The sequence below is a fragment of the Orcinus orca genome, chromosome 7 (genome assembly GCF_937001465.1).
Source record: "Orcinus orca chromosome 7, mOrcOrc1.1, whole genome shotgun sequence".
Taxonomy (NCBI): Eukaryota; Metazoa; Chordata; class Mammalia; order Artiodactyla; family Delphinidae; genus Orcinus; species Orcinus orca.
Window position 1 is genome coordinate 116,434,862 of NC_064565.1, and position 21,920 is coordinate 116,456,781.

Below are 21,920 nucleotides of genomic sequence, written 5' to 3' on the forward strand. Positions count from 1 at the left end.
TGTTTTCCTCTAAGAGTTTTATAGTGTCTGGCCTTACATTTAGGTCTTTAATCCATTTTGAGTTTATTTTTGTGTATGGTGTTAGGAAGTGTTCTAATTTCATTCTTTTACGTGTAACTGTCCAGTTTTCCCAGCACCACTTATTATTATTTTTTAACATCTTTATTGGAGTATAACTGCTTTTCAATGGTGTGTTAGTTTCTGCTTTATAACAAAGTGTATCATCTATACGTATACATATATCACTATATCTCTTCCCTCTTGTGTCTCCCTCCCTCCCACCTCCCTATCCCACCCCTCTAGGTGGTCACAAAGCAACGTCCAGCACCAGTTATTGAAGAGGCTGTGTTTTCTCCATTGTAAACTCTTGCCTCCATTATCGAATATTAGGTGACCATATGTGTGTGGGTTTATCTCTGGGCTTTCTATCCTGTTCCATTGATCTATATTTCTGTTTTTGTGCCAGTACCATACTGTCTTGATTACTGTAGCTTTGTAGTATAGTCTGAAGTCAGGGAGCCTGATTCTTTCGTTTTTCTTTCTCAAGATGGCTTTGGCTATTCGGGGTCTTTTGTGTCTCTTTACAAATTGTGAAATTTTTGGTTCATACCAATGGAAAAATGCCACTGGTATTTTGATAGGGATTGCATTGAATCTGTAGATTGCTTTGGGTAGTATAGTCATTTTCACAATGTTGATTCTTCCAATCCAAGAATATGGTATATCTCTCCATCTGTTTGTATCAACTTTAAGTTTTTTCATCAGTGTCTTATAGTTTTCTGCATACAGGTCTTTTGTCTCCTTAGGTAGGTTTATTCCTGTGTATTTTATTCTTTATCTTGCAGTGGTAAATGGGAGTGTTTCCTTAATTTCTCTTTCAGATTTTTCATCATTAGTGTATAGGAATGCAAGAGATTTCTGTGCATTAATTTTGTATCCTGCTACTCTACCAAATTTATTGATTAGATCTAGTAGTTTTCTGGTAGCACCTTTAGAATTCTCTATGTAGAGTATCATGTCATCTGCAAACAGTGACAGTTTTACTTCTTTTCCAATTTGGATTCCTTTTATTTATTTTTCTTCTCTGATTGCCATGGCTAGGACTTCCAAAACTATTTTTAATAACAGTGGTGAGAGTGGGCAACCATGTCTTGTTCTTGATCTCAGAGGAAATGGTTTCAGTTTTTCACCACTGAGAATGACGTTGGCTGTGCGTTTGTCATATATGGACTTTATTATGTTGAGGTAGGGTCCCTCTATGCCTACTTTCTGGAGAGTTTTTATTATAAATGGGTGTTGAATTTTGTCAAAAGCTTTTTGTGCATCTATTGAGATGATCATATGGTTTTTATCCTTCAATTTGTTAATATGGTGTATCACATTGATTGATTTGACTGTATTGAAATATCCTTGCATTTCTGGGATAAACCCCACTGGATCACGGTGTATGATCCTTTTAATGTGTTGTTGGATTCTGTTTGTTAATATCCTGTTGAGGATTTTTGCATCTATGTTTTTGCATCAGACATATTGGCCTGTAGTTTTCTTTCTTTGTGACATCTTTGCCTGGTTTTGGTATCAGGGTGATGGTGGCCTCGTAGAATGATTTTGGAAGTGTTCCTCCCTCTGCTATATTTTGGAAGAGTTTGAGAAGGATAGGTGTTAGCTCTTCTCTAAATGTTGGGTAGAATTTGCCTGTGAATCCATCTGGTCCTGGACTTTTGTTTGTTGGAAGATTTTTAATCACAGTTTCAATTTCAGTGCTTGTGATTGGTCTGTTTATATTTTCTATTTCTTCCTGGTTCAGTCTCAGAAGTTGTGTTTTTCTAAGAATTTGTCCATTTCTTCCACGGTGTCCATTTTATTGGCATATAGTTGCTTGTAATAATCTCTCATGATCCTTTGTATCTCTGAAGTGTCAGTTGTTACTTCTCCTTTTTCATTTCTAATTCTATTGATTTGAGTCTTCTCCTTTTTTTCTTGATGAGTCTGGCTAAAGTTTTATCAATTTTGTTTATCTTCTCAAAGAACCAGCTTTTGGTTTTATTGATCTTTGCTATTATTTCCTTCATTTCTTTTTCATTTATTTCTGATCTGATCTTTATGAATTCTTTCCTTCTGCCCACTTGGGGTTTTTTTTAGTTCTTCTTTCTCTAATTGCTTTAGGTGTAAGGTTAGGTTGTTTATTTGAGATGTTTCTTGTTTCTTCAGGTAGGATGGTATTGCTATAAGCTTCCCTCTTAGAACTGCTTTTGCTGCATCCCATAGGTTTTGGATTGTAGTGTTTTCATTGTCATTTGTTTCTAGGTAATTTTTGATTTCCTCTTTGATTTCTTCAGTGATCTCTTGGTTATTAAGCAGTGTATTGTTTAGCCTCCACGTGTTTGTATTTTTTACAGTTTTTTTCCTGTAATTAATATCTAGTTTCATAGCGTTGTGATTGGAAAAGATACTTGATACCCTTTCAATTTTCTTAAATTTACCAAGGCTTGATTTGTGACCCAAGCTATGGTCTGTCCTGGAGAATGTTCTGTGAGCATTTGAGAAGAAAGTGTATCCTGTTGTTTTTGGATGGAATGTCCTATAAATATCAATTAAGTCCTTCTTGTTTAATGTGTCATTTAAAGCTTGTGTTTCCTCATTTATTTTCATTTTGGGTTATCTGTACATTGGTGAAAGTGGGGTGTTAAAGTCCCCTACTATTATTGTGTTACTGTCAATATCCCCTTTTATGGCTGTTAGCATTTGCCTTATGTATTGAGGTGGTCCTATGTTGGATGCATAAGTACTTACAATTGTTATATCTTCTTCTTGGATTGATCCCTTGATCATCATGTAGTGTCCTTCTTTGTCTCTTGTAATAGTCTTTATTTTAAAGTCTATTTTGTCTGATGTGAGAATTGCTACGCCAGCTTTCTTTTGATTTCCATTTGCATGGAATATCTTTTTCCATCCCCTCACTTTCAATCTGTATGTGTCCCTAGGTCTGAAGTGGGTCTCTTGTAGACAGCATATGTACAGGTCTTGTTTTTGTATCCATTCAGCCAGTCATATCTTTTGGTTGGAGCCTTTAATCCATTTACATTTAAGGTAATTATCAATAGGTATGTTCCTATTACCATTTTCTTAATGTTTTGAGTTTGTTATTGTAGGTCTTTCCCTTCTCTTGTGTTTCCTACCTAGAGAAGTTCCTTTAGCATTTGTTGTAGACCTGGTTTGGTGGTGCTGAATTCTCTTAACTTTTGCTTTTCTGTAAAGCTTTTAATTTCTCCATCAAATCTGAATGAGATCCTTGCTGGGTAGAGTAATCTTGGTTGCAGGTTTTTCCCTTTCATCACTTTAAATATGTCCTGCCAGTCCCTTCTGGCTTGCAGTTTCTGCTGAAAGATCAGCTGTTAACCTTATGAGGATTCCCTTATATATTATTTGTTGCTTTTCCCTTGCCTCTTTTAATATTTTTTCTTTGGATTTAATTTTTGATAGTTTGATTAATATGTGTCCCCACATGTTTCTCTTTGGGTTTATCCTGTATGGTACTCTCTGTGCTTCCTGGACTTGACTGACTATTTCTTTTCCCAGGTTAGGGAAGTTTTTGACTATTGTCTCTTCAAATATTTTCTCAGACCCTTTCTTTTTCTCTTCTTCTTCTGGGACCCCTATATTTCGAATGTTGGTGCATTTAATGTTGTCCCAGAGGTCTCTGTGAGTGTCCTCAATTCTTTTCATTCTTTTTTCTTTATTCTGCACCCTGGCAGTTATTTCGACCATTTTGTCTTCCAGCTCACTTATCCGTTCTTCTTCCTCAGTTATTCTGTTATTGATTCCTTCTAGAGTATTTTTTTTTTTTTAAACAGAGAAGAGGAGTATTTATTTATTTATTTATTTATTTATTTATTTATTTATTTTGGGCTGTGTTGGGTCTTCGTTTGTGTGCAAGGGCTTTCTGTAGTTGTGGCAACCGGGGGCCACTCTTCATCGTGGTGCACGGGCCTCTCACTATTGCGGCCTCTCTTGTTGCAGAGCACAGGCTCCAGACGCGCGGGCTCAGTAGTTGTGGCTCACGGGCCTAGTTGCTCCGCGGCATGTGGGATCCTCCCAGACCAGGGCTCAAACCCGTGTCCCCTGCATTAGCAGGCAGATTCTCAACCACTGTGCCACCACGGAAGCCCCTAGAGTATTTTTAATTTCAGTAATTATATTGTTCATCACTGTTTGTTTTCTCTTTAGTTCTTCTAGATCCTTGTTGCATGTTTCTTGTATTTTCTCAATTCTGTTTCCGATATTTTGGATCATCTTTACTATCATTATTCTGAATTCTTTTTCAGGCAGGTTGCCTATTTCGTCTTCATTTATTTCATCTTGTAGGTTTTTACCTTGCTCCTTAGTCTGTAACATATTTTTTTGTTGGTTCATTTTTTTTGATGGGTGGGGCTGCATTCCTGTCTTACTGGTTGTTTGGCCTGAGATGTCCATTTCTGGCGTTAGCAGGCAGTTGGATAGAGCTGGGTCTTGGTGCTGAGATGAGGACCTCCGGGAGGGCTCACTGTGATTGATATTCCCTGGGGTCTGAAGTTATCTTTTAATCCAGCTATTTGGACTTGGAGCTCCCATCACAGGAGCTCGAGCCCGACCTTGAGCCCGCAAACTTTGTGGCATGGTTAAAAAAAAAAAAAAAGGAAGGAAGAAAGAAAAGAAAAAAAGGAGCAGTACAATATCAAAGAATAGAAAACAAAATGAAATTAGAAAGATAAAAAATGTATTAGGAAAAATAAAACTACAGTTGAAACAACTGCAACAAGATAAAATAAAACCACAACAGAAAAAAGGAAAAAAAAAAAAAAAAGGGTGGGTGGGAAACAAGTCAAAAGCAGAGAACAATAACAAAGTATAAAGAATGAAACAAAATTAGAAAAATAAAAGATTTGTTAGAAAAATAAAAACATAAAAGAATCAACAACAAAGAATCAACAAGGTTAAACAGAACTCCAATCGAAAAGAGGAAAAAAACAACCTTCCGTCCCCTTAGGTGTCCGTGGTCCCCCACCAGTGCCTGGTAGGTGCCCTAGTTGTGAGGAGATGTGAATTCCGTGTCTCCTAGTCCACCATCTTGACTCCGCACCCCATAAACTCTTTTAGGTCTGGCTTCCTCCAGTCAGTATTACAATTCCAAGATTCACATATGTGGTTGCACGTAGCTATACTTCATGTTTTTCAGTATTTTAAAATTTAAATTTCTTATTTTGAGATAATGGTGGATTCACATTCAGCCGTAAGAATTGCTATGGAGAGATGTAACCTTTAGTGGGTTTCTCCTAAGGGTAACATCTGGCAGAACTTTCTCACAAGGTCACAACCATGATCTTGACTTGATACTGATACAGTTGAGATCCAGGATGTTTCAATCACCCCAAGGGTCCTTCCAGTTGCTCTTTCAGAGTAACCCTTGCTTCCCTCCCACAGCCAATCCAGCTTTATTAGAAACATCTAATCTGTTCTGTTTCTACAGTTTTGTCCTTTCAGGAATGTTCTATCAGCAGAATCATAGAGTATGTTACTTTCTTGCTTTTTATTCATCATAATTCTCAAGAAATTTGTCCAGGTCATTGTATACATGACTAGTTTTTTTTTTTTTTATTGCTGTTTCTAGTTTTGGGCTATCATGAGTTGATTAAGGTGCAACAAATGTCTGTGTGTGTGTGTGTGTGTGTGTGTGTGTGTGTGTGTGTAAGTTTTCATTTCTCTGGGATAAATGCTCATGAATGCAATTGCTGGGTTCTATGGTAGTTGTATGTTTTTTTTAAGAAATGCCAAATTTTGTGCAGAGTGGTCATACCATTTTACACTCCTACCAATCATGTAAAAGTGATCTAGTTTGTCCCCCGTTATCTTAGGCAATTGGTGTTGCCATTGTTTTTATTTTAGCCATCCTCATAGGTATGAAGTGATTTCTCTGTGGTTTTAATTTGCATTTCTCTAATGGCTAACAATGCTGGACACCTTTTCTGTGCTCTTTTTCCCTCTGTACATCCACTTGGGTGAAATGTCTCCATGTCTCTTGTCCATTTTATAATCGGATTGTTTTGTTTTCTAACTGTTGAGTTTTGAGAGTTCCTTGTATGTTCTACATACTAGCTCGTCGTCAGATATGTGCTTTACAAATGTTTTGTCCCAGTCTGTAGCTTGTCTTTTCACCCACTTAACAGGGTCTTTCTCTGAGCAAACAGTTTCAATTCTGATGAAGTTCAAATATTCCTCTAATGGATTTGCGCTTGCAGTGTTAATTTTAAGAACTCTTTGCTAGCCTTACATCCCAAAGATTTTCTCCTATATTTTTTTTCTAAAACTTACAGCTTTACATTTTACATCTAAGTCCATGATCTGTTTCGAGTTATTTTTTGTACAATATGTGAGACTTAGCTCAAGGTTCATTTATTATTATTATTATTTTTGGTCTGTAGATATCCAGTTGCTCCAGCACCATTTATTGAAAAGGTTATCCTTCCTCCCTTGAACGGCATTTGCATCTTCGTCAAAAATCAGTCAGGCCTATTTGTGTGAGCCTATGTCTCAGCTGTCTGTTTTGTTTCATTGATCTACAGTTTAACCCTCTACCAATAGCAAACAGTCTTGATTACTGTAGCTGTATAATAAACCTTGAAATTAGGTAGATGGATTCTTTTTACTTTATTCCTCTTTTAAAAAATCGTTTTAGCAATTTTAGATTCATTGTCTTTCCATATAAATTTTAGGATAATTTTGTCTATGTTTATAAACTATCTTTCTGGGATTTTTTTTTTTTTTTTTGCGGTACGCGGGCCTCTCGCTATTGTGGCCTCTCCCGTTGTGGAGCACAGGCTCTGGACACGCAGGCTCAGCGGCCATGGCTCACAGGCCCAGCCGCTCCGTGGCATGTGGGATCTTCCCAGACCGAGGCACGAACCCGTGTCCCCTGCATTGGCAGGCGGACTCTCAACCACTGTGGCACCAGGGAAGCCCTCTTTCTGGGATTTTGATAAGAATTGGATTAATCTTGTATATTGATGTGGAGAGAATTGACATCTTTACATTTTGTTTTCCAATCCATGTGCATAGTATGTTGATCTATTTAGATCTTCTTTGATTTCTTTCATCAGCATGGTGTAGTTTTAGCATACAAGTCCTACACACGTTTTGTTAGCTTTACACCTAATATTTCATTTTTGAGTGATTTTAAGAGCTATTATATTTTTAATCTTGGTGTCCATCTGTTCATTGCTAGTAAACAGAAATATGATTGATTTTTATATGTTCCCCTTGTACCCTACAACCTTGCTGAACGCACTTTTTTATTTCTAGGAGTTTCTTTGTAGATTTCTTGAGATTTTCTAAATAGACAATCATGTCATCTGCAAATAGGAACTGTTTATTTTTTAAATTTCCTTTGCTTGTCCTACCGCACTGGCTAAAACGTCTAGCACTATGTTCAATAAAAGTGCAGTGAGTGGACACACTCGCCTTATTCCCAGTCTTAGAAGAAAAGCATTTAGTCTTTCACTGTTAAGTAGAAGGTTAGCTGTAGGTGTTTTTGTAGACTCTTTTTATCAGGTCATGGAAGTTCTCTAATTTTTCTGAGAGATTTATCATGGGTGAGCGTTAAATACTTTTTCTGCATCAATTGATATGATCATGTGATTTTTTTTCTCCTTTAGTCTGTTAACATAGTTGATTCCATTGTTGATTTTCAAATATTGAACTAGGCTTGCATTCTTGGAATAAACCCCACTTGGTCAGGGTTTATAATTCTCTTTATTTTTGCATTCTATTTGAAAATATTTTAGGAATTTTTGTATCTATATTCATGAGGGATATTGGCCTATATTTTTCCTTTTTTTTTTGTACTGCTTTCGTCTGGTTTTCACTTAAGGGTAACACTAGCTTGTTATAAAATAGGTTGGGAAGTGTTTCTTCTATTCTGGAAATGACTGTGTAGAATTGGTGTTAATTTACCTGTGAATATTTGGTAGAATTCTCCAGTGAAACCATCTGGTCCTGGAGATTCTACCTGGGGAATTGTTTTAATTACAATTTAACTTCCTTAATAGATGTAGGGCTAGTCAATTTATCTATTTCATATTAAATGAGTTGTAGTAGTTTGTATTTTTAGGAATAGTGTGTTCATTTCGTGTAAGTTGTCAAATTTTGTGTGTAGTTGTTTGTAGTATCCCTTTATTATTCTTTTGATATCTGCAGTCAGTAGTGATACCTCTTGTTTCATTTCTAATGTTGGTAATATGTGACTTCTTTTTTCCTTTGTCAGTCTTACTAGAGGTTTGTCAATTTTGTTGATAATTTTCAAAGAGGCAGCTCTGTTTCATTGACTTCCCTATTGTTTTTCTGTTTTCAATTTCACTGATTTCTGCTCTTATCTTTTTCTTCTTTCTTCTCACTTTGTGGGCTTTTTTTTTTTTTTTTTTGCTCTTCTTTTTCTACGTTCTGAAGTTCTGAAGGTGGGAGCTTAGATGATGGATTTGAACTTTTTCCTCTTTTTCTAGTGTATGTGTTTAGTGCTATAAATTTCCCTCTCAGGACTACTTTATTTGTGTCCCAGATTTTTTTTTTTTTTTTTTTTTTTTTTTTGTGGTACGTGGGCCTCTCACTGCTGTGGCCTCTCCCGGAGGTGCAGGCTCAGCGGCCATGGCTCACAGGCCCAGCCACTCCACAGCATGTGGGATCTTCTCGGACCGGGGCACAAACCCGTGTCCCCTGCATCGGCAGGCGGACTCTCAACCACTGTGCCACTAGGGAAGCCCTGTCCCAGATATTTTTGATATCTTGTATTTTCATTATATGTTTTGAGTTCTCTTGTTTCTTGTTTGTCCTATGAATTAGAAGTGTGCTGTTTAGTTTCTGTGTGTTTGGAGATTTTCTTATTATTTTTCTGTTATTGATGTCTAGTTTGATTCCATTGTGGTAGGGGAATGCACTCTCTATGATTTCATTTCTTTTCAATATGTCAAGATTTGTTTAACGGCACAAGATAAGGTCCGTCTTGGAATGCATTCTGTGGGCACTTGCAAAGAATATGTATTCTGTTTGTTGGGTGGAGTGTTCTATAAATTTCAAATAGACTCTGTTTGTAGATGGTGTTGAGTTCTTCAGTATCGTTGCTGATGATTTTCTGTCTAGTGTTCTATCAGTTCTTGAGAATGAATGTGGATTTGTCTGTTTTTCCTTTCAGTTCTATTGGTTTTTGCTTCCTATATTTTATAGTTCTGTTGTTTGGTGTAGGCACATTTAGGATTAATATGTCTTCGATGGACTGGCTCTTTTATCATATGTAAGTTCTTCCCTGACTTTGATAATTTTCTTGGCTCTGAAATCTACTTTATGTGATACTAGAATAGCCATTCCTGCTTTCTTTTGATTGTTTGCATGATATATTCTTTCCATCCTTTTACTTACGACCTGCTTATATCATTATATATCAAATGAGGTTCCTGCAGACAGCATATAGTTGGGTCATGTTTTTAAATCTACTTTGGTATTCTCTGTCTTTTAATTGATGTGTTTAGACTGTTTACATTTAATGTAATTATTGATATATTAAGACTTGTCTACCATTTTATTTATTTTTTGTTATATTTTTTATTTCTTTTTCCTGACAGGGAAAACTGTCATCCTACAGGAAAACAAGTCATCCTGTAGATGACTTGACCATTTTTAGAATTTCATTTGATAGTGTTCTTTGAGTATATTTCTTTGTATACTTTTCTAGTGGTTGCTCTGGGTGTTACATTATATATGCATAGTGAATCAGAGTCTACTCATGTCACATTTTGAGTGAAGTAGAAAAATCTTATTTCCCTTTACATGCCTTTACCCATCCCCTGTCATTTGTAATATTGTCTTAAATATTTCCTCTGCATCACTGAGAACCAAGTCAAACAATGTCATAATTTTTGCTTCAATCAAATAACGTAATTTAGAAAGGGAAGAAAAGCCTATTCTATATATATATATATATATATATATATATATATATAAATTTTTATTGGAGTATAGTTGACTTACAATGTTGTGTTAGGATTTCTGGCTTTTCTTGAAAAGTCAGAAGATCTGGCAGGACAGGGTATGCCTTCCCGCCTGGCAATCACTGGCCAGAGCTGAGTCATGTGTGCTGTTTAGTTCATCACAGTCCTATGCCTGCTTCTCTCATTTATGGAACTTGACTGACACTGAAGGCATTTGAGTTTGAGACTCCCGAGGTAGACGATCCTTGGTTATATCACTGAGCACCTGCCACCTCTAGTATTTCTGAAGTACCCAGGAGGTCCATGACATGGAGTTTTGTGATTTCACTGATACCCAGATTACCTATATTTTTGGTTACCAAGTTATTTCTTCCTTTCTGATGCTCCAGGTTTTTTTTTTTGAACCATTTTTTTTTCCATTTAAAGAAGTTCCTTTAGAAATTCTCTCAGGGTGAATCTGCTGGTGAAAAATTATCTTAGTTCTCCTTCATCTGAAAATATCTTGATTTCCTTTTCACAGCTGAAGAATATTTTTGCTGGGTATAGATTCTGGTTGGCAGTTATTTTATTTCAGCACTTGAAAAAGTATTGTGCCCTTTCTTTCCATCTCAGTTTCTGGTGTGCAACCCACAGTCATTTAAGGTATTTTTCTCCTATAGGTAAAGGGTCATTTTTTTCTCTGGCTGCTTTCCAGATTTTTTTTTTGTCTTCTGTAGTTAGAAGCTTAGTTATGATGTGTCTCAGATTATATGTCTTTGGATTTATCCTGTTGGGTATTCATTTAGCTTCTTGAATCTGCATGTTTATATCTCCTGTCAAATTTGGGAAGATTTCAACCATTCTTTCTTGAAGTGCTTTTTCAGCCTCATCTTCTTTCTCTTCTCCTTCTGAGATTCTGATGGCATGAATATAAGATTTTTTTTAATAGTCCCATAGTTCCTAATTCCTGTTTAGCTTTTTTTTTTTTTTTTTCCAGTTGATTTTCTCTGTTGTTCAGATTGGGTAATTTCTATTGTTCTATCTTCCAATTCACTGATTCTTTCCTCTGTCTCCTCTATTCTGCTGCTGAGCTCATCTAGCATTTTGCATACTGTAGTTTTAAGTTCTACAATTTCCATTTGGTTCTCCTTTATATCTTCTACTTTTTTGCTAAGGCTTTCTGGTTTTTTTTTTTTTCATTTGTATCTAGCAGCTTTTAATTACTCATTGAAGCATTTTAATCATGGCTGCCTTAACATGTTTGCCAGGTAATTCTAACATTGCTGACACTTCAGACTTGGCATCTGTTGTCTGTTTTCCTTCAGTCTGAGATCTTCCAGGTTCTTCTATGATGACTGACTTTCAATAAAACCTAAACATTTTTGTATTATGTTATGAGACTCTGAACTTAATTTAAATCTCTTGTTTTAACTCTGACACTGCTCTGGCAGGGGAATTGTGTGTGTGTGTGTGTGTGTGTGGGTGTGTGTGTGTTGTGCTGTTACTGCCAGGAAGGTAGAAGTCTAGGTTACCCAATCCATTGTGGGAGGGGCTCCTTATATTTCTGGGTGGGGGTGGGAGTTCTGGCTCTCCATGTGGTCTCCACTCACACTGAGGTGAAGGTGTCCTTGTTACCACTGGGAACTGGTGAAGTTTTGACTCTGCACTAGGTCTCCTCTGATTCATCCCAGCAGGGAGGGAGGGGTGCCTTGTTATCACTAGTTGGGGGTGGAGTCCAGATAGATTCCCCATGTAGTCTCCACTGACATAGTGGATGGGAAGGCTTCACAACCAATGGGCAGGAATGAAAGTCTTTGTTCCTTATTTGATCTTCTCTGACACCACTCCAGTGAGGGTGTTGGGTTGTCTCCTATGTCTTCATGAGGGAAGAAGTCTAGGCTCCCCATGGAGCCTTTGCTGGTGTGCACTGGAGTGGGGCCACATTTTTTCTGTGGTGTTTGGATGGTGCAGGGTGGTTATTAACTAAAACCTGTTTTGTCTGATACTGAGTTACACTAGCTATCTTTTGGCTAGTACTTTGATGGTTTATAGATTACCATCTATAGTTTATAGTTTATTTTTAACATATCTATTGTTATGTTTAAAGTGTGTTTCTTATAAATAGCATATAGTTGAGTTTTGTTTTTTTTCCAGTCTGACAATCATTGTCTTTTAAAATAGAACATTTAGTCCACTTACATTTTAGGTAATTATGGATTAAATTAATTGGATTTAATTCTATCAAATTCATATTTGCTTTCTTTTTATTATTTCTTTTCTTTTCTTTTTATTCCTATTTTTCCTTTCCTGTATTCTTTTTGATTAATTATTTAAAAATTTTCTGCTTATCTTCACTATTACTTTTTTGCTATACATTTTAGTATGATTTAAAAAATTATAAAATACATCATTAATTTATTACAATTTACCTTAAATTAGCTCTTTTTGGCTCCCTGAACAATGCAGCAATCTCACAAGTCTGTTTATTCCTACCCAACTTTTCTGTTGCTGCTGTTATATATTTTCTTTGTATGTATGGTACAGACCCTTATTCTTGCTTTAAAAACCAGAATATTTTAAGAATAGTTAGCTTTTTATACTTGCCCAAATTTTACATTTTGAAGAAATGATTATTCCTTCTTACACTTTTGTTCTCTTATCTGGGATTCTTTTCCTTCAGCCTGAAGAATATCCTTTTAGTATTTTCATATTATGGGTCTGCTGCTGCCAAGTCAAATCAGATTTTGTTTGTCTCTATTTTATTTTCATTTTTGAAGGATATTTTCACTGGGTATAGAATTCTAGGTTGGCAGTTATTTCTTTCCAGTCTCTAAAGATGCTATTCACACTTCCTTCTGGCTTCCATGGTTTCTGTTGAGAGATTTAGTAGTCTTTCTTATTTTTTGTTATCCTGAAGGAAATGTGCCTTTAAAAAAAAATCTAGTAAGAGTTTGCCTTTTATCTTTGACTTTCAGTATTTTGACTGTGATGTGTCTAGATGTGGTTTTCTTTGTAATCATCCTTCTTGGACCTCAGTAAGGTTCTTGGATGTGTGGGTGTGTGTATTTCATCTGATTTGGAAAATTCACAAACATTACTTTTTCATATATTGCTTCTGTTCCATTCTCCTCTTTTGGGGAAAATTCTAATTACACATATGTTACAACTTTTGACCATGTCTCAAATCTCTCTTCTTCTCTGTTCTGTTTTTTATAGTATTTGTTTTTTCTGTACTTCAGTTTGGATTTCCTATTGACTTGTTTTTGAGGTCAACCTGCCTTTTGCGATGTCTATGCTGTTGTTAAACCAATTAGAAGACTTCTTATTTTTGGATACCATATTTTTCAACTGCAGAATGTTTATTTGTTTCTTTTAAATGTAGATTCTAAATTTCTATTTAAATATGGCATTTTTTCCCATTATATATGCTAGCACTCAGGAATGCAAAATATAGAGCCAGTCAAGAATCTTATCCTCAAGGAGCTTCATGGCCACTTCAGGAACTCCTATGTCCTTAAAGTTTTTGTGATTAGAACAAGAGAGGAGCTCGAAAGAGAGAGATGGCCTCTGAGAGTCAGGACCTCACTCAGTGATGTCATAATGGGGGTGACAGCAAATCCAGGGTTGATTCACAGTCCTGCATATCTGCAAACTTGTTTTTGAAAGTACAGACTCTTTGTCTGTCTTGTTATCTTCTGTACCTCAAATGCCTTGAACTCTACCTGGCATACAGTGCCCAATAAATAATATTAAATGAAACAATCAGTAAAGATGATACATCCCCCAAGATCTGATTTTGGATCTCTAAATCACAAGAGAAGGTGGAGTAGACTGCAATGTAAGTAGATTAAATTATAATGTGAAATATAATTGCCAAGGGAAACAGACTCTGTAACCTTCCTTCTTGTAAGAAAATGAACATGAAACTACAATAACTCATCAGAAGGTTGCTTGTTGAGTATGGAATAAGCAAAGGAGGTGGCTGGATGCTCCGAATTGCTACCTATGCCATACTGTGATATCTTGAGGCACTTATTTAGCCTATAGGGGTCAATCTGCATAGGATCTAGATTTGATTAATTAATTCATTCAATATTATGTGCTGAGGACTTGCTATGTGCCAGAAAAGGTTACAAAGGTGAGCAGAAAAGACAGTCACATAGTCGCTGGACTCATGGCCCTTCAGTAGTAGATTTGGGAAGGCAGAAACAAACAAAATGATCTCACCAGTAAATGTAACATTAAAACTGTGATATAAAGCACCAGGAAGACACGGTACTCAGCGTCAAGTGTATGTGTAGCAACCAGACTTACTTTGGAGGTCCCAAAAGGCTTTCCTGAGGAAGAAGGGCTTGGACTGAGACCCCAAGGATGAGTAGGGGTTAACTACACTCGGGACTGAGGGTGTGGGGGTAAAGACAGTTCTTGAGAGGGAACAGCATGTGCAAAGGCCCTGTGGTGGGAGGGAGCACAGAGTGTTTGAGGCACAAAGAGGAAGATCAGGGTGCTGGAGTGCAGCCAGGGAGGAGAGGTGGGTGATGAGCCTGAAGAAGAGGACACTGGCAAGGTTGGTCATGGCCTTGTAAGCCTGTCATCTTTATCCTTGGGGGAACCGGGGTGTCATTGAAGGGTTTCAGCATGGAGTGCTAAGGTCATATTTATATTTCAAAAGGAGCACTCAGGCTGCTGTATAATCTCTGATCAAGTCACTGTTTCTGGACAATGCTGAAATAATACTGTCAAATTCTATCCCTCTGAGTCCTCTTTCTCCTTTTCTATGTTCAAGGTTGCCCATTCCCCTTCTGCTAATGGTCTTCTTAAGGAGGGGATTTAGTATAGCTAATTAAGTTTCAGCTTATGAAATTAAATCATAATTATGTCTCCCAAGGTCATTTGGATTGGAATTTTGAGAACTGAAAACTCTACAGTTACACAATTACCATCAATCTATTGGGGTACCCTGAGTGCATCTATTGTGTGTTCAACCAGTTTAATTCCAAGAGAGAAATTCATAGCAATTTCTCACCCTGTGACATGTCATGAGTTAGGACATGGTGAGGGCAGACACCAGGCTGCGAGGAGTGAGAGGGTGCCCTTGGGCCAGACTGATGATCAGATGCTGGGTAAGAGGAGGAAGCCTGTTCTCAGCTGGAGGGGTACAGTCACCTCCTGGCTTCATTTTCCGTTTTGTTTGGCTTGATTTCCATGTTCAGTCATGAAAGTATCACTTTCTGAAGATGTGAAATTCATTAATAGGGTCAATGGGTGGCATATTTATTTCCTATTGATGAGGGAATAGCCTATAGAGAGCCCTCAGTGGGCTACAGAGATGGAGCCTCAGTAGAGGCCCATGAAGGACATTCAGAGTCAGAGTTAAACTGTAAACTGTAGAGTCAACACAAAAAGCATTAGGATAGAGCCACTGTAAAGACACCATACAGCCCCTGGGCTGGCGAAGCTAGTCACTAATGTAGCTGGGAGTGTGGTAAACTCTGAGGGAGTGTGCGAGTCCCAGGAAGAGGTGATGGACCATGGAAACCTGAGAAAGCCTTCAAAGGGCAAAGGCTGCCCACAGTCCTGCCAGCTCCTCTGCCTGGAGTATCCTTGCCCCAGAGGCAGGGCTGGCTCTGAATCAAAGTGGACCATGTTCACAACACTTCTGATGCCAGATGTGCGGGGTTTTCCCCCGCCAAGCAGTTTTCTGCAACACCAGCTGGGGGGTCCTGCAATCTAACTCAATTCTGACACTGTCTACCCGGAGATAGAGTTGGATCCCACAGGTTAAGGGTGATGTCCCACCAAACTGCTCCCCACCCCAATTCAGATGCCAATTGCCAAGTCCAGGTTGTCACCTATGTTTCTGACCAACCGGCTATAAACCCCTCCTCAGGTATGATTAATTTGTGAGAGTGGCTCACAGAACTCAGGGAAACACTTACTTCCATCCACCAGTTCATTAAAGGATATGATACAGGATACAGAAGGACAGCCAGATGAAGAGGTATGTAGGGCAAGGTCTGGGAGGGTCCTGAGTGCAGGAGCTCCTGCCCCTGTGACACTGGGGTGTGTTACCCTCCCAGGATGTGGAAGTGTTAACCCACCTGGAAACTCTCCAAATCCCATCATTATTGGGGTTTCACGGAAGCTTCCTCATGTGGACTTGATCAATTATTAACTCCATTTCCATCTCCTGTCCCCTCTCTAGAGAATGGGGGTGGGTGGAGCTGAGAATTCCAGGCTTCTAATCATGGCTTGGTCTTCCCTGTAACCAGCCCCCACCTGGGAGCCACCTAGGAACCCACCCAGCATTGCCTCATTGTAACAAAAGACGCTTCCAGTGTGCTTATCACTTAGGAATTTTTTTTTTTTTGAGTATAATTGCTTTACAATGGTGTGTTAGTTTCTGCTTTATAAGAAAGTGAATCAGTTATACATATACATATGTTTCCATATCTCTTCTCTCTGTGTCTCCCTCCCTCCCACCCTCTCTATCCCACCCCTCTAGGTGGTCACAAACCACCGAGCTGATCTCCCTGTGCTATGCGGCTGCTTCCCACTAGCTAGCTATTTTACGTTTGGTAGTGTATATATGTCCATGCCGCTCTCTCGCTTTGTCACAGCTTACCCTTCCCCCTCCACATATCCTCAAGTCCATTCTCTAGAAGGTGTGTGTCTTTATTCCTGTCTTACCCCTAGGTTCTTCATGACATTTTTTTCCCCTTAAATTCCATATATATATGTGTTAGCATACAATATTTGTCTTTCTCTTTCTGACTTACTTCACTGTATGACAGACTCTAGGTCTATCCACCTCATTACAAATAGCACAAAAACAGAAAGATAGATCAATGGAACAGGATAGAAAGCCCAGAAATAAACCCACGCACATATGGTCACCTTATCTTTGATAAAGGAGGCAGGAATGTACAGTGGAGAAAGGACAGCCTCTTCAATAAGTGGTGCTGGGAAAATTGGACAGGTACATGTAAAAGTATGAGATTAGATCACTCCCTGACACCATACACAAAAATAAGCTCAAAATGGATTAAAGACCTAAATGTAAGGCCAGAAACTATCGAATTCTTAGAGGAAAACATAGGCAGAACACTCTATGACATAAATCACAGCAAGATCCTTTTTGACCCACCTCCTAGAGAAATGGAAAGAAAAACAAAAATAAACAAATGGGACCTAATGAAACTTCAAAGCTTTTGCACAGCAAAGGAAACCATAAACAAGACCAAAAGACAACCCTCAGAATGGGAGAAAATATTTGCAAATGAAGCAACTGACAAAGGATTAATCTCCAAAATTTACAAGCAGCTCATGCAGCTCAATAACAAAAACACAAACAACCCAATCCAAAAATGGGCAGAAGACCTAAATAGACATTTCTCCAAAGAAGATATACAGATGCCAACAAACACATGAAAGAATGCTCAACATCATTAATCATTAGAGAAATGCAAATCAAAGCTACAATGAGATATCATCTCACACCAGTCAGAATGGCCATCATCAAAAAATCTAGAAACAATAAATGCTGGAGAGGGTGTGGAGAAAAGGGAACACTTTTGCACTGCTGGTGGGAATGTGAATTGGTACAGCCACTATGGAGAACAGTATGGAGGTTCCTTAAAAAACTACAAACAGAACTACCATATGACCCAGCAATCCCACTACTGGGCGTATACCCTGAGAAAACCACAATTCAAAAAGAATCATGTACCAAAATGTTCATTGCAGCTCTATTTCCAATAGCCCGGAGATGGAAACAACCTAAGTGTCCATCATCAGATGAATGGATAAAGAAGATGTGGCACATATATACAATGGAATATTACTCAGTCACTTAGGAATTTACAAGGGTTCCAGGAGCTCCCTGCCAACAAGCAGGGGCAGACACCAATATGTATATTTTCTCTTATCTCTCAGGACCCTAGTATGTGAACATGGAATACTGGAATCCAACTGGCTACTCTAAACCACTATGAGACGGATGGGTGGCAACTGAAAATTCAATTCATCGGATTCCCCGACTCACAAAGAACCTGCTCATTGCCACTGGCTTCCCCTACAGAGCTTCTACAGGGAGAGACGGGTGGGCATTTGAGACACATGCCCCAGCTCCTCCGATAGGTCTCCTCCCACTTGTGGGGCTTGGGTACCACGGATCTGCAGTGATGGGGGACTGGGGAAGTTACTTCCAGACTGTTGGATTTATCTCATTTATGAGCCCACAGCCCTGAGGGCTACCTGGTGGACCGACGTAAATTCACCAAAGGTAGGCACGTTTCCCGGAGAATCAGCCTGGGACAGCCGGGGTCCGCAGGCAGCACGCATGGATGGGCCACCGCCCGCGGGGGCCGGGCTCTTGGTCGTGGTTGGGATCTGCCCTCTGCTTCCCGTGCATAAGGACCACTCACCTCTTTACTTCCTTTCTTCCTTCCTGTTTTGCCCGATAATTCCATCTCTCTGTTCACAGCTAGTTTTAAGTTTTTTAGTTCCTGTCTCATCAGCTCGTCAACCTAGGTGAATACAAAAGGTTTAGGTGACTTCGCATGACTTGTGTTTTCTTTGTGAAGTTAAAAATAGCTTAAATTCTGGGTAGGTTATTAACGGGAAATTGTAACAAAGCACTGCAGCGAATGACTTGCTGGGACTACAGCATAAAAGCAGTCTTACCTGCAGCCTGATCTCCGACTCCAATTCTTTCCGTTTGTCTGCTTTGATCAGTTCGGGATCATAGCCCTGGGGGACATTCCACGATTCATCTTTATTCTTCCACAGGTCTGTACTCCAGAAGGATAAAGAAAATGAAATTTTTTCAGCGTGAAGACTAATGTCGACTTAAAAAAAATGTATGACATGAGAGTTGTGAGTCAAGTTTTATTTGGGGCAAAATGAGAATTATAGCCCGGGAGACAGCGTCTCAGAGAGCTCTGAGAAACTGCTCTGAAGAGGCGGGGGGGAAGGTCAGCATATATGGGATTCTGGTGAAGGGGGAGTCCATGCAATCCAGCATATTTTTTGGCAGAAGGTTTCTGCTCGTCTCGAGGAGCAGTCGTCACCATGAAGGATTTTAGTGCTTTTCTAGATACGAGGAGATACAAGAATTGGGCTCATAAAATCTTCTCCTGAAAATACCTAACTATTCTGAAGACCTGCTCTGCCAGTTTTTCCCAGAGCACAGAGGGCCTCATGCATGCTCTCCACCTTGAACTCCTTTCAGGGGGTGTTGGAAGTCAGCAGCCGCAGTGGCTCATGATCTAATCCTTGTAGAGGTAGGTGGCAAGTGCCCATTCCTTTGTGGTTGACACTAAGGAACGCAGTTTTGTGACATATAACACAAACTCAGTTTTCTGCTCTGCACCCTTCTCCACTTCCCAAACAGAAGGATTGTGCCTGTATAATATCTAAAAAATAAAGAAGGAAACTGCTAATGTGTAAAGATCCAATAAAAAAGTATGAAACAAACAGTATTCTTCCATACGGTTAAAAACATGTAAAAAATAATACATTAATTGTGGGATTATACAGTTATAGGTGACTGTTTCTGTAATATGCTTTACATTATTTTTATTCTTCAAATGATGTGCTAAGATAGGAGAGATTTTGTTGCTAGTTCAACTCACCAGTAATTTACCCTGGCTCCTAGTAAGAGCCAACATTGAATACACAAGTACCCACTACTCGCCCCTAATTCAACGGCTCTATTTTTGTATCACTTTTTGGATGTTTTTGAAATCACACACATTTTACATTTCCCTTTTGCCTGGCAGTTAGGAGGATGGTTAGAGAAATGTGACCCTAGAGGAAATAAGGGTAATTTTCTATCACTGGAATAAATGGGAATAAACCTGTTTTCTCAGAAGGGGAATTCCAAATTGCACAGAGGTGCAGATCACTGGATCCTGGCTGCGGGATCGGGGGATCTCCCAGGGGAAAAAGACTTGCCAGTTTGGGAAATGAGATCTCTTCCCTGAATTTGTGTTCAGAACGTGATGGAAAATTTCTGGAACCAAACCTGCAACCACCACTCCGCTGGGCCACTTTGCCGGGAGCACATCCCTGGAGCACGGATGCCGTGCAACTCGGGAAGGCAACTGAGGGCCACGGGGCCCCAGGCAGGGGTTTCCCCACCTCTGTCTGACAACGGCTATGGCTTGGGAAGAAAGGGGGTCGTGCGGGGCCCGGATGGCAGGCGGTGAACGATGGGATGGAAGTTTCTCAAGCACAGCTTCTCCTACGAGCACCTCACGGGATCCTGAGACTAGCCAGGACTGTGTCCCCCGACACAGCTCATCAAGAAGGGTGGCATTAGAGGACAAGCCATAGAGGACAGTCACGGTCACAGGCAGAAACATACGTCTGGGTACACAGAGCAGGAGGTGTCAACTGTGAAGGTGGACAGTAGAGAAGATTCTCGGAGAGTCAAGTGGGCGAACAGATGAGAGAGGAGGGTGGAATCTTCACGTAAATCATGGAGGCCGGGGATGAGCAGAAGCTTTTAGAAGGGAAAGGAGAAGGGACGGCACGTGGTGTGAGCCAGGAATGGCTGCAGATCCTGGGGAGATGGAGCAAAAGGGCGATGAGATGCAGATGCACAAGAACGGGCGACTGGGCGAGGGCATCGCCTGGAGGGCTCCAGCCAGGCGGCAGCCCCGGCAGGTGGGTCCCCCATGCTACCGCTTTCCAGCTGCTGGTCTTACAGTCTTCCCTTTCCTTGTCAACAGTCTCCAACCTCTCAAGGAGCGAGGAACCAGGTAGGACAGCGGCTACTCTAAAAACACTTGTGCCCAGAGAGCAGGTGGAAGTGAGGAGGCGGAGGACCACTGGGCGTGTCCTCTTCGCGGCGTCCGAGTCAGGGCCACACAGGACGCAAGGGGAGCAATACGGGATGTGGCTGTGCAGCTCCAGTTTTCCCAAAGTGTGGGTCGGCTCCACAAGCCAGAGGCTGGAGACCCTGACGCTGCTCCCAGAGGCTGGCATGGAGATCTCTGGAAGCGAGAGGGGGCATCACAAGGTGATGGCCACACACAGGTCAGGCCTGGCTCACTTCCTGGTCAGTTAGCTGGGCAGAGGGGTCGGCCTGTCTGGCTTCCAGGCCCGGCGAGGGCTCTTAGGCTCACCGGCCTCCCACCACCCAACCAAGGGCAGTGCGGCCTGGACGGGGCCAGCCCTTGGCTGGTCACAGTCTGTACCAGGAAGATAGCAAGGAGAAACCGACGGGTGATGCAAAGTTTCAGGGGCAGATTTTTGAAAATGAGGATGATGAAAGTACCGAAACTTTTTCTAGGGTGGTTAGTGTGGATTTATAAGAAATCGACAAGAAACACATCACAGAGGGGGTGAAATTTTCATAGAATTGATTCACCCACATGTCCTTCCCAAGCAGGGTGGCCACGTGAGAGGTGGCCCAGCCGCTAGGGCTCAGACGATGGGACGGGATGATACGGCAGGAGAGGTTTGGGGGTGTGCCTCCTGTATGCCTGTCTGAGGGTGACCTCAGTTTCTGCTCTGGCCTGAGTGCCTGTCCGCCCTCCCCCCCAGAAGGGGGATTTTGCAGTGAGCTTGGAAGGTGTGAGTACACAAAGGCGAGGCTGGCTCAGGGCTTGAAGGCAACCGCCCCTTCTCTGTACGTTTTCTGAAATTTACATAAGCTTAGACTGTGGAAAACTTTGAAATGCAGGAATAACATAATGCTTCTTTTTTATGGGTTTCAAATTGTAAGCTCTCCCCCTTGAAAATACTATAACTGTGTTAAAACGTGCTATTCACTAATAACAACTCTTTCCTAGCAGATTTCCCCCTTGTATGATGACTAAATCTCCTCCCACAGCAAAAGCCACCTGTTTCATTAAGATCTTTTAGAGCAAAACTGCTTTGTTATTTAAAGGAAGCTACACTGCTTTTTCAGGGGATTGATTT

At 40.1% G+C, this 21,920-nt stretch overlaps 1 protein-coding gene across 1 annotated transcript in view; it reads right to left on the reverse strand.

Moving 5' to 3' along the window:
• IQCA1 (IQ motif containing with AAA domain 1) overlaps window positions 1-21,920 on the reverse strand; it is a 170,513-nt gene that overhangs the window by 59,663 nt on the left and 88,930 nt on the right. The window contains exons 10-11 of the mRNA XM_004262558.3: window positions 18,675-18,781; window positions 18,416-18,517 (exon numbers count right to left, since the gene is read on the reverse strand). Coding sequence (XP_004262606.1) covers window positions 18,416-18,517; window positions 18,675-18,781 — 209 coding nt within the window. The remainder of the gene's footprint in view (window positions 1-18,415; window positions 18,518-18,674; window positions 18,782-21,920) is intronic.